At 35.1% G+C, this 15,115-nt stretch overlaps 1 protein-coding gene across 3 annotated transcripts in view; it reads left to right on the top strand.

Moving 5' to 3' along the window:
- Nucleotides 1-14,825, top strand: part of Fhip2a (FHF complex subunit HOOK interacting protein 2A) — a 36,633-nt gene extending 21,808 nt beyond the window's left edge. For all 3 annotated transcript variants that reach the window (XM_020178202.2, XM_020178201.2, XM_074078235.1), the window contains 10 exons: nt 182-296; nt 810-886; nt 973-1,165; nt 1,252-1,421; nt 1,794-1,937; nt 2,901-2,991; nt 8,231-8,374; nt 11,164-11,304; nt 11,643-11,746; nt 11,836-14,825. In XM_020178202.2, coding sequence (XP_020033791.2) covers nt 182-296; nt 810-886; nt 973-1,165; nt 1,252-1,421; nt 1,794-1,937; nt 2,901-2,991; nt 8,231-8,374; nt 11,164-11,304; nt 11,643-11,746; nt 11,836-11,941 — 1,285 coding nt within the window. In that variant the 3' untranslated portion in view covers nt 11,942-14,825. The remainder of the gene's footprint in view (nt 1-181; nt 297-809; nt 887-972; nt 1,166-1,251; nt 1,422-1,793; nt 1,938-2,900; nt 2,992-8,230; nt 8,375-11,163; nt 11,305-11,642; nt 11,747-11,835) is intronic.
- The last annotated feature ends 290 nt before the right edge of the window (nt 14,826-15,115 follow it).

Raw genomic sequence — 15,115 nt, 5'->3', positions numbered from 1 at the left:
TCTTTGGCTTTTTAAAAAATAAATAAATCCTCTTCTAGCTGTGATCCAAGTTGCCTCTGTGAATGTGTCATACCATGTGTGCAGAGTGAGTTCATTCATATGCCTTCGTTTTCCCATAAGTACTGAATAGGGCACATGGTTTTGGATAACTTTGAACTTAGCATTTCTTCTGTATTTGCAGGTTGGACTCATATAGTCATAAAGAAGATGCTTCAGCATTCCCAGGAAAACGAGCCTTAATTTCGTTTCTTTCCTGGTTTGATTACTGTGATCAACTCATTAAAGAAGCGCAAAAGGTTTGAGTTTTGTTGTTTATTGATCATTTTAAAATGTAAATGTCTACTAAGTGAAATTCAGATCCCTAGTTTGTAATCACCAAATATATCTTAATTGTCTTAGGAGAGTATGTTTAGTAAAATAAATAAATAAATCGTGTGTGGTATATTGCAGTTCTGGAACAAATCAGGATTCAAATTCTGTCCTTTATATCTGTAAGTATTATGTACAATGCTTCACAAACATTGACTTCACAACAGTGACTGCACACAACAGTAACTTCCCACCACTTCTCTTTGGGGAAATATTAAAACTATAAGATTATTTGAATAATTTTTGTCCTATTCCTCTTATTGCAAATGTAAACAAATATGTAAATGATCCAATCCTAACGTTTGATCTAGGTTTGTGGTCAATAGGAAAGTTTTGTCTTTCCTCTTTAATTCACATGGAGGTGCAAACTGACTTACTGATGTTACAAATAAATCTGTCTTTTCCATTAACAAAATCATGGTGCTCATACTGTCTTGTAGACTGCTGCAGTTGCTCTTGCCAAAGCTGTCCATGAGAGATTTTTCATTGGCGTTATGGAACCTCAGTTAATGCAAACGTGAGTAGCCGCTTTCCTTAAAAAGCAACAACAAAAACTTCAGTTTCGGTTATTTCTGCCCACTAATCACCTGTTTGCTGGCTCAGTTCTGAGATGGGCATCCTGACGTCAACTGCTCTGCTTCATCGCATTGTTCGGCAAGTAACCTCCGATGTTTTGCTTCAAGAAATGGTGGTTTTTATCCTTGGAGAACAGAGGGAACCAGAAACTCTGGCCGAACTTAGCAGACATCCTTTAAGACATAGGTTAATTGAACACTGTGACCACATATCTGATGAGGTAAGCAGTCTCATGATTCAGTATTGAATTTAGATTCTTTGAAACACTGATTTTAATAAACTGATTTTGATCATTTCTATTTTCAGATAAGCATAATGACTCTGAGAATGTTTGAACATCTTCTACAGAAACCCAACGAGCACATTCTTTACAACTTGGTCCTAAGAAATCTTGAAGAAAGAAATTATACAGAATATAAACCTTTGTGCCCAGAAGATAAAGACGTAGTAGAGAATGGATTAATAGCAGGAGCAGTGTAAGTTTTGTCCAACTCTGAGTTCACTGTTTCATAGAGCCAGAACTTTTTGTCTCCTCCTTGTTCTCTTCCTTATGCTTTAAAAAAAATAAATAACCTCTTAAGGTTTGAAAGTTCTTAAAATTCAGATGCCTGATTCTACAATTCTATTAAATTGCAAGAGATATTATATATTCTGTTAAATCTAGTAACAAAGTTAGTAGTATATTCTCAAGACTGTTAGCACAAAAATTTTGTCTATAAAATAAATATATTCATTAATTCTTTATATTAGAAAAATTCTGTAATATTTCCTCAGAACACAGGAGAGAGTCTTTTGGTTTAGAAAATGTCATAATAAATGTTTTTTGTACATCATTAAATTAAACTTAGAGATCTGGAAGAAGATCCATTATTTACTGACATTTCACCAGATAACACTTTGTCAAACCAAGAGTGGCTTAGTTCTTCACCTCCTACTAGTCCAGACCACCCCAAAAATGATGGGAAAACCGAAGTCCATAAAATTGTAAATAGGTGAGTTACTCTATACATTCCTCTTACTTGTTTTGATATATCCCAGCTCTTCTCCTCAGTTGTTGCAGAAATATATTATGAGCTCAGTGTTCTTTAAAGATTGATTATGTCAGCTTTTTTGTCTTGATTGTATAACAAGTATAGTGACTGTCAAGATTCCTGCAGAGAAGCTTTACTTCATAGAAGAAGAATTTTCTATTTCTGGGGTGTAGCTCAGTGGTAGAATACTTGCCTAGTATGAATAACTCTCTGGGTTTAATGCCCAGCATTGCAAAAAACAAAAAAATAATCTTTTTCAAATTAAAAAAAATAGTTGTTAGGTAAACCTGCAAAGTATACCAAGGTGTATATAGGTATATATGACTTAATTTTAAGTAATTCCCAATTACAACATTGAGAATTGCCAGTTAACAAATTGTACTTACTAAGCATGTATGTTAAACATAGGGCTAATCCTTTTTTCAGTTCATGTTTTTACATTTTTTTAAAGTCTTTCTGTGGCAATTTTCTCTTTTTTCTTCCCTTTTAGTGCTGTCACTGATATGCCTGGTCTGGCAGATCACCTTAAAATGCATCTGACTCAGAATGCAAAATTATGGTGCATAGAAATCTCTCTCAGGTTAAATTTCTTAAAAGGCAGTTTTCTGAGATTAACAAGTATCATGGCAACCTGTCATCATGCAGCAACTAAAAACAAGTCTTAGGTTTACTTCTATTTTAAGTGGAATCTGTAATTTTGTAACAAAACCTTTGAAATAATACCAGAATATATTTAATCAGTAAATTGTAAAGTTGATTCAAGATAAAGACTTGACATATAATTTCATTTTTCAAGTTTCCATTTGTGTTAAAACTTGGCTAAACTTAAGGTATCACTTGATTAAATGATACCTTAATAGACATAAAGGTATTTTTGAAGTATGAGAATATTTCTGTGATTGATTATGGCCTTTTTGCTTTAAGTTTTCTTTGTCTGGTACCAGATGAAGCAAAATCATCCTACCATGTTGAGGGCACTGGATATGACACCTACCTCCGAGATGCTCACAGGCAGGTAAGTGACGTAACTCATTTTTGGAAATGAAATCCAAGAATATACACATATACTTTGTCACATTACCCACTTGGCCATAGCCATTACCACAAGGAAATAGTCTCATTAGAAATGAGACCTGAACTCTGCGGTCACTAGGTACACATTGTGCAGGTGACCTGGGTTTGCTTTTCACTAACTGGGTCTCTAGCTGAAGATTTCTTTGTGTTCTCTTTTGTTTTCCACTTTAAGTACTATCTCACTTGGATCCATTTCCCCTATGGATCCAAAATATAGTACCACCACCCTCTCTGGCTCCCATCCACTGGCTACTGTCCTCTCCTGCTTCTCCCATCCCCTCCCCCACCTCCATTCTTATGCAGACAGTAATTCACTAGTATCTCTGCTGCCTGGCTCTCACCTTTCTGCTTCATTGGGACTACTTTCTCACAGATCTACTCATCTCGATTTGCTTTATAGCATTTTATAGACATTGGAAAATGTTTAAAAAAATATTAAATACTCCCTCCTCCTTTAACAAAATCTGTACTGCAATAAAATCCGACATTTTAACTTTTGCAGTATACAGTTTAGTGGTTTTTAGTATATTCCTAATGTGCAACCATCACCACCATCTCATTCCAAAACATTTCCATCACTCCAAAAAGAAACCCTGTGTGAATTAGGTAGTCACTCCCCAGTCCCATCTCCTCCTCCTCCCCACCCCCTGCTGCCTGGCAGCTCTTTGCTTCTAATTTTGTGGCTTTGTCTACTCTAGGCATCTCGTGTATCAGAATCGTACTCTACATGGCCTCTGTGTCTGACTTCTTTCATTGAGCATAATGTTTTTAAGATTCATTCGTGTTGTAGCATGGGTTGGTACTTCATGTTTTTATGGCTGAAGAATATTACATGAAGTGATTTACATTGATCTCTTCCTTGCAAGTTGATAAAATTTGGATTGCTTTTTCTTTTGAGCCAGTATGAATAATTCTGTGAACATTTCTTTAAAACTTTGTATGTAAACACAGATTTCTAGTTTTTACTGGGTTGCTTGGTAATTCTGTATTCAACATTTTTGTGGAACTGCCAAACTGGTTCCCACAGTGGTGTACCATTTTACATTCTACCAGCAGTGTGTGAGGGCTCCAACTTCTCCATGTCCTCACTAACAATATTAAGCACTTTTTTATTACTATAACTATTCTATAGAGGTGGAAGAGGTTTTATGGTTGTTGTGGTTTTCATTTATATTTCCCTAATAACTAATGCTGTTGAAGACTTCATCATGTGCTTATTGGACACTTACGTACCTTTGGATAATATTTGTCAAGTCCTTTGTGCATTTTCCAGTGGGCTTGTCTTTTTATTGCCCAGTTGTAAGAGTTCCTTATATATTCTCAGTACTAGACTCTTACCCAATATGTGATTTGAAAATATTTTCTCCTACTTTAGGGGTTGTCTTTTTACTTTTTTGAGGGCTTGTTTGGAGGTTCTAGCAGGGGAGTGCAGCTACTTGTAAACCCTTGACCCAAGAACAGTCTTCCTGTTTTGGGGATGGTCTTCCTCTTTGACTGGGCATGCAGCTACCGATCATGCAGGCTCAGGAGGGACGCATATGCAGTGGTGAGGAAGGAAGGGGACACCTGCCTACCCAGCCAGATCAGCCGAATCAACCTCAGCGATCAGTGGAGTGACAAATGTCGCAGACAGAGAACCTTACATCCGTCACATTCTTGATAGTGTTTTTGGTGCACAAAATAATTTTAATTTTGAAGAAATACAACTGAACTATGTTTCTTTGTGCTTTTTGTGAACTAACCTAAGAAATCAGCCCCTAATCCAAGCTCTTACAGATTTTTGCCTACGTTTTAAGAATTTTGTAATTTTAGGTCTTTGATCCATTTTGTCATAATTCTTGTATATAGTGTGAGGTGGGGGTCCTTTAATTTTTTCCCACTTGTTGGCGATAATAAATAATAGAATAAATGGTAATTCAGGGCTCAGGTCTCCTCCACCAATCTGTGTGTATGTCCCATCCCAGTTCCACAGTGTCATGATTACTGAGCTTTGTAGTTCAGTTTTCAATTTGAGAAGTAGGAATCTTCAAACCTTATTTTTCTTCTTCAAGATCATTTTCACTGTCTGTTGTCCTTTGTAATTCTATATGAAGTTTAGGATTACTGTGTCTGTTTCTGGAGTTAGAATTTTCATTGCACCGAATCTATAGAAGAATTTGGCAAGTGTGGTTGTGTTAACAACAGAAAATCTTTCCATTTACTTGGGCTGTCTTTAATGTTATTCAACAATATTTCATAGTTTTGTGTGCAAGTCTTGTACTTCCTTTGTTAAGGTATTTCTATGTATTTTGTTTCAATAGTATCATGGAATTCTGTGGATTTCATTTTCTGATTGTTCATTGCTAGTGTGTAGAAATACAGTTGAGTTTTGTGTATCAGTCTTATACTATGCAACTTTTGCTGAATTCGCTCTGTCCCATCTTATTTAAAACTTCTCAAGTCTTCTGCAGCAGCATTCCTTTTTGTTGCAGCTGCTTTCATGTCTCAGGTGTTCTCGTTGCCCCTCTTTTATCTCCATTCATTTACCACTCTTCTGACTTAGTATTTATCTCTATTGTGAATTCTACATCTGACCTTCTATATCTGAAGTGTCTCCAAATCTCTAGCCCCAGCTACTTAGGTGTTCTCCTAGGATGTCAGTCTATATCTGTTCATGTAGACTTATCATTGGTTCTGTCAAAACTGGATCTGCTCCTTTCTGTACTGCTGTAGGTAGTGGCACATTCAGCTGCCTGGTCATTCATTCAAAGTTGGCTCTCAGAGTTGTCTTGGATTCATTCATCTTCCATTTTCCTTAGCTTCCAGACTGTTGCCAAATTGTGCTGGTTTTGCCTCTACCATATCTCTTATCTATCTCCTTCTGTGTTTTTACCTTTGAAGTCTAGTCAAGTCTTTTATTACTTCTTATCTAGGATTGTGATAGCCTCATCAGTTTTTTCCTGCTGCTTAGAATCTGTGAACAGATTACTTTCTTTAAAGGGCAGATTTTAACACAATCACCTGTCCTCTGCTTTTTTAACTCATAAAGTCTGGATGCTTAGATGTCCAAGCTCAGCATTCTGGATCCTTTTGGAGCAACACTCCAGCCTGCTTCTCCATCTTATTTCTTAAGATTTTCAGATTCTATCCGAACAACACTTACATGCTTTTATTGATGCTATTTTGCCTGCCTCGAAAATTTCCCTCTTCTTTTCTCATCCATCATCTGATCTGTAGTTTTGCAGTCTTCAGGGTCTAAATTAAATGCCACCTCTTGGTTTAGTCTCTTTATCCTCTTACCTCATTTCCCTTCCCTACCAGTGAAGTTTGGACCTCTTCTCCGCCAGCAAAGGAAATTGCTGTTCTGCTTCTGTGTGGAATTAGCACCACAACTTTCATTGCCCTTTGTGTGTTCCTTATTTTAGGATTATAGGTAATTTCTTGAGAATGGGACTCATGCTTATAATTGAGTCTCACAAAATATGTAGCTTAAATCTATACATTTTATAGTATTCTAAACATTTTAGTATTTGTTGAATAAATAATTGGACTAGAATATTTCAAAATTTGAAAGTGAATTTCAAAATGAAAATTTCAGGGCTGAGGATGTGACTTAAGTGGTAGAGCTTAACCAGCAAGTGCATGGTTAAAATTTTTTAATTGACAATTTCAAATTTTGAAATTTCTCAAATCAGCTATTAATTTTCATTTAAATTCTTTGGTTTGAATTATGCTATCATATGTAATTAATCTTCATATTCATGTAGTTAATCCATAATACTTTAAACCTAAAATCAAATAAACATCAATACATAAATTTCTAGAGTAATGGACATTCATATAACAATCAAAAAGGCAATAAAATCTTTCAGCAGTACCACTTGAATTTTTTAACTGCTTTTGTTGTTTTTGTAAAGTTTCCCTCTTTTCTGGTTTGTGATTACAAATGCAATTATGGTCATTACAGAAATATTAGAAAACAGATAAAAAGGATACAAATTTAAAACTACTTTTTTCCAGGTCAAAATTTCAGAAGTATTAGTGCAAAAATAATTTATCAAAATTAGAATGTGCTTTTATACAGAAAATTGTCTACTGGAAGCCAAGGAGTTTAAAATTTGCAATATATTGAAGTAGTTGGCCTTTTAATTGTTTTAAATATATTTCCTTTTAAAAGTTCAAGTTATTATTTCATGGTGAGAATATGCTGTTTTAATTCCAGGATATTTTCAAACTAGAGAGGTCAGAATAATTTTGCTTTATTGAATAAGGAAAATCTGAAGAGGGAAAGAATATGAAAAAAGAGGGCATTCCAAATTTATTTTTTGTTGGGTTTTTTTCTCCTTTTATTTTATCGTTATTACATTTACTTACAGGTGTACACATTGTGCTACCTATTTTTGTTTTAAGTAAGTTGCATATTAGAAGAGACCTTTAAAATTCAGTTTTGCTATATGAGATATTCTTATATTTTTTCTTAATTTTTTGCTTATTAAAAAATCCAAATCATTTCCAATCTGACACGAAAGTGTCCTAACACTTTTGTATAATACCATAAAAGAGAATTAATAGAGAATGAAAAAAGGACACAACTATAAGTTCCAATTATTTTATTGATAGGTTCAACAGACACAATTACTTAGTCAAATTGCTGGTGAAAGATATAAATGCTCACTCTGGTTTTCAGTACTCTCATTGGTGATGGTCATAGGCAGTTTGAGGGCCAGCACCAGCCACGGGCTTCCTTTTCCTCTCATGTCCTCATGCCCAGTGTAAATATACTCTTGAGACAGCAAGCTTGTTCTCTGGGGGAATGGGCATCATTCATTCATCCATCATGTGCAATAGTGCAGACTACATCTTAAAACGTGGCTCGGTCTTTGCTTTGTAAATGTGCTCTAAATCTGTCATGAAAGTAACTAAGGAGTTAAATTGCTTTAAAGGAAACAGGATAAGCACAGTTATTAAAGGAAGTAAGTTAGTGAAGTTAAAATACCTTTTTCCACCAACTTGCACTGGTTACTGGTGATTACCGTTGTCCCCTGCCCCTCCTTGTCAGGGCTGAGTTATGGCTCCCTCCTCTCTGGCACTTGGTCACAGCAGACATTCTGCATATTCCTCTGTGAGAAAGGCATTTCTATTTCATCTCAGTTTGTTGCTTGGCAGTTCTTTAATGATCAAAATGCTTTCTTTACCCCTAGTTCCGGGACTACTGTGCTATCTGCTTAAAATGGGAGTGGCCTGGGTCTCCGAAAGCCTTGGAAAAGTGTCATTTAGAAGCAGCTTTCTTTGAAGGCCACTTTTTGAAAGTTTTATTTGACAGAATGGGAAGAATTCTTGATCAGGTAAAATACTGATTTTCTTATTATTTTGTTATAGTTCACCATGGTATAATCTCAAGACTTAGTTTGGATTTTCAGTTAAGTACAAATTGTTTTCTTAGTTTTTTCACTAGATGACTTTTTCATAAGACTCAATTCTCAAAAACTGGTAGGTTTTTGATGCATCAGCATGTGCAAAATATTTATTTGACCTGACAACTATCATGTGTCTTACTTCTCTTTCTAGGCCATCACTTTAAAGGTGCTGAGAGTACTTTCCTTGTTGACGAACTTAGAAAGTCAGCACAGCCATTAGCACAGATGCAGGCAGGGTAAAATTTGTGAGGCTTAATTCAGAAGATTGTAAATATCATTTGAAATTGAATCTTCACCACTTTGGTCTCATTAAAATTGTGAGCTGGTTTCTTCAGACAAAGAAGATGTTAGTAATACTAATTTTCAGAAGGGAGAGGCAGAATAAAAAATGAATTTACTTCAGAAGTGGATGAAAATCACCATCAGCTGATATGTTGCTCTGTCATCATCTGTCAGGAGAAAAGAGTTTAGGATCATAAAGTCCCTCCTTCCTGCTCTCATTGACAAATGAAGTGGACAGAGCTTTGAAATGTGTACACAGAGGGAAATCCACCTGAAATAGAACAACTGGCACCAGAATTGCCTCTACATAGAAACTGAGCTAACCAATTTGGAATTAATTTAAAATTTGCATGTTAAAATACTTGCTCTTTTCCCTTAGCATTTTAGTTAAATATTTATATAAGTGTAGGAAGTAATAAAAGGAATTTACTCCATATAGGCTTTCTTCAGTCACAAGAAAGTGAAATAAAGAAATTATAATTTAAGAAGTATTTCATTAATTTAGCCTTCAGGCAGGACTGTTTTTGGACAGTTAGTAATAAAGACATCAGGTCCTCTTTTTCATTTACCTTTTAAGTAGCATGTGCTATATTTCTAGCATTTAGTTGTTTAAAAAATGAGCAAATCCGTTTGGCATGTCAGAGAAATTTGGTTATCTCTCCTTTTAGGTGAATATTGTACAAAATAAGACATCCCAAATAATGGACATACACAGTTACTAACAGCATCCAAAATACCACCTTGCTTTAAAGTGGTACCAATATGAAATGAGACCGTTTCACAGTACAACTAAAAATTATATTTTACTGAGTTTATTTTCATTTTCACAACATTACAAAATAACCTGGACTGAGGGTGTAGCTTAGTAATAGAGCTCTTCCTTAGCATGCACAAGACTCTGGATTTGATCCCAGCACCACCCCCCCAAAAAAAGAAAGTCACTTTTAAATTTCTTAAACAACCCATGACTTATATGTATGTTAAAACAAAGGTACAAAACAAAGTAGCACCTTATAGAGAAATTTTAAAATCTAAGCAGTGATACAGCCTTGTTTAAAGACAAGTTGTGTTGGCTTATTTAAGTACCTGCAAGTGGCAGAACTTAGTGACCAAAAATCTTAACTATCTGAAATGGAGTCTGGACCTAAGTTATATTTCAAATTATTCTGTACACATATTTTTCCAAGTACACTTTTTTAAGTCGCTTCTTATAAATTGTTCTTTTGTCCCGATGTACAATTTAATGCAAATTCATTGAGTCTTAATGAAGGCTATTCTTTTGCAAATATCAAATAGGAGAATATACTCTTAACCTCTCTTTATTAGGAATACAAATTTCCTTTCATTTGTCTTGCTTAGGGCTAAATTTTGAAAAAGAATAACTCAGACAAGTTTTTCTTCACTCAAAAAACAATCCATGTTCATAAATCTCAGGTTAAGTAACAAAGACCAAAATTGAACTTAAAGCCATAGGAGTTGAGTTTTTGTCCCTTTAATTAAAAAAGAAAAGGTTCATCAGAGTGTCTGACATCTCTGGCACATGCCGAGCCATTCTCTTCAGAAAGCCACAGATTCACTTCTAATTGGTATTCATTATGAACAAAGGTTTAAAAGCTGCTCAGTGGATGAGAATAAAACATGCAGATTTTACTGCTAATTATCAGACTTCGTCCTGAATCACCGTTCCCTTGCCTGGGCTGTTTGTCACTCACCCAGGTCCTCATCCAGGTAGTCAGTTTTGTTTCAACTAGTCAATTTCCTTTGGCTGCTTGGAAGAGGAAAACAGGAAGGGGTGAGAAGTTCCTATTGAAAGTTCTAAGCAAACAACAACTCTTTTTGTGTAGTCCACCTTTTCCTCTGATGTTGACAAACTGTAAAGTACTTCCAAGCTGCTTTCTATGAAGAATGAACAGAAATTAACACCTGGAGTTCAAGTAAAATTGTGGTATTCCCTAAAAAAAATGTCTAAGGAACTGACAGATGTACAGTTGTAGGGAGAACTAATCTTAACATGTTACTATATTTCAAAGATGAAATACTTTCTCTTCCCTTTCTTGACTCTTTGGTTTAATGTGTCCTTGGTGGTTTGTAATTAATAGTATATATGACACATTGGTGGGTCTTGATGCCCTCTTCACCTGTTTCATTAATTTAATCAATCAAACATGTCCTGCTACAAAGATGTGTGTCTTTGTCTTTTCTGTATGTTTCAATAAATGCCTTTCTTTCTTTTTTGGGACTTTGGTAAGATGGTGAGAGCTAGTTTAGTTAAGATATTTTTATTACAAAAGAGCACGTGGAAGGAGAAGTTGGATGAGGAAGGAGTAGGATGACAGGTTTTCCTTTCTTGGAAAGACAAATTGAACTAATAAATTAAGCTCAGTGTGTGTACTGTAAATCACATCGACTGCCTTTCTGTTCTTACCTCTGCACAGCCATACGATGTGAATTTACAGGTGACCTCGGTATTGTCCAGACTTTCCCTCTTCCCTCATCCACACACACATGAGTACCTTTTGGATCCCTATGTGAACCTTGCCTCTGGCTGTAGGTCTCTCTTCTCCGTCATTGTCAGGGTAAGTTTAGTTCTGTTCTCTAGGATTGATAAGCCTGTCCATTTAATATCTTTATATCATTGTATGTAGTTAATGTAACCCAGTGAAAAATATTATATCCCTAATGTTTAAAAGTAATTATTATACATTCTGAATATGAATGGGGATTCACTCTTTTAAATAATTAATGTATGTAACTTTTATATTTTAAAGAATATATATGAATTCTTGGTCAAAGATGTTTAATGCAGTAGTGCAAGTTGGGGTTCTTTGTTTAATGATAAGGAAGGAAGTTATTTTTAACCTGAGAATACCTATGTAGTTGATTTCAGGAACTGAGTTCCTTGTTTCTGACGCAGGTTGTTGGAGACCTTATGGTTCGAATTCAGCGTATTCAAGACTTCACTCCCAAGCTTCTACTAGTCAGAAAACGATTGCTTGGTTTGGAACCTGAGGGCCCTGTGTAAGTCGGTGTTTTACATATTTTTGTCCAACAATGTCACCACATTTAGTGATCTGCTGGTGTCTGAATTTGTTGTCTGCTTTTTGCAGTATTGACCACATCACGTTGCTAGAGGGTGTGATCGTGTTGGAAGAATTCTGTAAGGAGCTGGCAGCAATTGCATTTGTGAAATACCACGCCTCCTCCACACCATGAATGACATTGTTCAAGTCTCTAGAGGAACTGTACTTACATCAGGAAAAACTCGGTTCCACCAAGCCAAAACAGGATAAAAAGACGGCTTTTTTAAATGAAGTATTGCTGTAAACTGGACAGAACCATTAAGAAATGATGGTGTGGGCTCTGGGTAAACAGTGGGACAGTGTTTCCATTGACTTTATCATGATGGTTCTCTACATAAAATTGCACATTGCTGAGTCTCAGATACAATCAAAGGAACTTCAGAAGATAAGCATTTCTAAGGACTGTGTGAAAAGCTGCAAAATTTCTGATGTCATGACTTTGATGATATTTCTGTTATTTTAATATCCTTTTAGGTAGCAAAGCATTTTGACATTCTCTGGGACGCAAATGCTTCTATTCTTTTGGATTAATAAGTAGCAAAAAAAAGTCACTAATTTTATAACTTTTTAAAGTTAAGATTCTTTACAAACAAAATATTTAAAAACTGTAAATGAGAAGAATTATAGTTCAGGAACCATCAAATGAATAATTATAGGAGATAAACTGTAGAGCAGCGTAATTTTCCTCAGCTTTTCTAAGAATAACAATTTAATATGATAAAGAAATTCTTGATTAATATATATTTTTAAAGAAATGTTCTTTTATCTTTTGTGCACATAGCCATGTTGGTAATTGATTTTCATGTATGGGTCCCGTTTATTTAAACTCTGTCATTTTTGCAGCATCATTGAACTTATGCTCCTTGTTGGGAATGTTTGCTAGAATAGTATTTTTTAAGCTAATTAACATGTTGTGGGTTGAGAACTGTCTCCCCTCTCCCTCTCTGGAAACTGCTTTATGAAATTGCTTTACAATTGATTTTCTTATTGAAGTGCATGGTAGAGTCTAGGTGGGCGACTGACTGATAATTCTTAGGCAGCAATCATAATTGCAATGGCCTCTTAATGTTTACATTTTTTTTTCATTTTGTTCAGTCTTTTGTCTTAAATGATTCTAAAGAGATTAAAGAAAACAGTCTTTTAAATGTTCTGTTTACATATTAAGGGCCTGGGGGAGTTGGGTGTGTGTGTGATAGGAAGATAGGCAGGAATGTCTGGTTAGCCCGGCTGTGCTGTGCACAGCCTGCTGTCTGTGACTTACAACTCAGTGTTTGCAAGTGTCTTTCTCTTCTTTCTTATCACTCAAATACTGCTTATAAGCTAATTTTTGTTGAAATGTTAAGCAGCAGCACTTTCTGCTTTACCTTTCCATTTACTGATGTCTTGGGAGAGATGCTCACATACTCCAGCTTGAGCAGAGCTGTCTCTGCCCTTCTAAGAAGCCATCATGGGGCATGTTGGTATATACACACCATGTGCTTTGTGCATAAATGCATGTTTTACACTTACCTGCTCCTTTTGTTGTATTAGTGTTTCTGGTTTATTTTATAGTTAGTTTTTGCTACTTATTGGGAAGAAAATATTAAAAACTTACAAATAGTGTCAGCTCCAGGATGCTCACCATTGGTAAAACAACAAAATGACTTAATTTCTAATTTAATGAAAATCTTCCCTAATTCACTCTTAAGAAATTCATGAAGCCAAGCCATAAAACAACAAAATTGGTGAAGCAGTTACTTCATGCATGATTTTGAACCATGGGAAAACATTTTACTGAATTTATTGATCGTTTTATTCAAGGAACACTGCTACATCTCCATTTTAGATGTAGTAACAATCTACTTTGATATATGTGTATTTAAAGTAAGACATTAAGAGATATTAGATATTTCTTAATGTTTTCATAGTACTTAGTCGGTATAATAGCAGTGATGTTACCTCACAAACCAAATACTATTATATCCTTGATTCCACAACAGGGCTTTATAGCTAATCCATGAAACCAAGCTCAGAAAAGCTTTAACTCTTCTATTTGTATGTGCATATGCTGCTTCTGAAAATACCATTTTCCTAAGTTATTGCAATGACTTTGTTTTGTAATCAGCTAAGGCTTAAGGTTTAATTTGTTTCTCTTGTAAATTTCTTTCTTTTTTGTGTATTTAGTTCAGACCTAGAGCCAGCACAAGTTCTCGCAGCAAGTTGGATTTGTTAATGACAGAGTACTGCATCACTAGTCTTTCCTACTGTCTCTTGGAAGCTGAATATGTCCATTACCTGGTACCTGCAAGAACAGTGACTGAAGTGCACTGTGTTGGTGAAAAGTGCCACCGTAACAATCAATTGCCATAGCAAGTTCGACTTTGAATTTTAGCCTTGCTTCATTGTATGTAAATATGTATGCACATGGTTTTAAACTTTCTCACAGTACAGTCTTTGGATTTATTTTTAGTAATTAGCCACTTCCTTTACTTGATAGAACCAGATTTGTCTTAGCCAATTATCATTGTAGAGCTCACAACATAACTGTGTAATGTTCTCATAATGTATCTGTGCAATATGGAAGCTGTGAGTGGATTCATAGCTTTTTAGTTTAATTGTACATTATCATGTGTATATATATATGTGTGTATATAGATATAAGGACCAAAATCCTTAGCTTGCTTACACTGTTGCTAGTGTAAAGATTGTTACACTTAATTTTATGGGGCACAAATTATGGAATTACATCATAAACTCATGGCATTGTTTCCAGAAATTATTGCATTACTGTACAATTACCATTTAATTATGAAGTTCATAGACATCGACAGAAGTAACAGTGAAGCACTAAACCCACAAATTATGGTAATTATGTTTTGAGTTTACAATAAATTGAAATATGCATGTCATTGTGACATTCGCTATGTGAAAACATAATAGATACTCATAGTTCTGGGCCCTGTAAATAGTGTTACTGTAAGACGCTGTTGGCCTCCTGCCTTGTTTACATTAAACAGGATATTTGGTAAATTTTTCTATGAACATTGTGATGGTTACTGACAGTGTTACCAAGGTCTGGGATCCTTGGGTCATCTACTGAGAAGCTCTTCAGATGGTAATTGTGTACCTACCCCCTCTTCAAAGGAGGTTGTGATCAAATTCAACTTTTTGTGCTAACCACGCATGCAGGAGTAAGAGGGATAATCCAAAAAAGTAAATAAATAAACAAAGGATGTAATTTAAACAAAATAATGTCTTACATTTTTGTAGAATTTGAATTGGAAATATTTTATCAACTGATAAGTCTATAACCCTGATTATGATTGGC

This window comes from Castor canadensis, chromosome 7 (genome assembly GCF_047511655.1).
Source record: "Castor canadensis chromosome 7, mCasCan1.hap1v2, whole genome shotgun sequence".
NCBI classification, from domain to species: Eukaryota; Metazoa; Chordata; class Mammalia; order Rodentia; family Castoridae; genus Castor; species Castor canadensis.
This window is presented reverse-complemented; position numbering and strand designations above follow the sequence as displayed.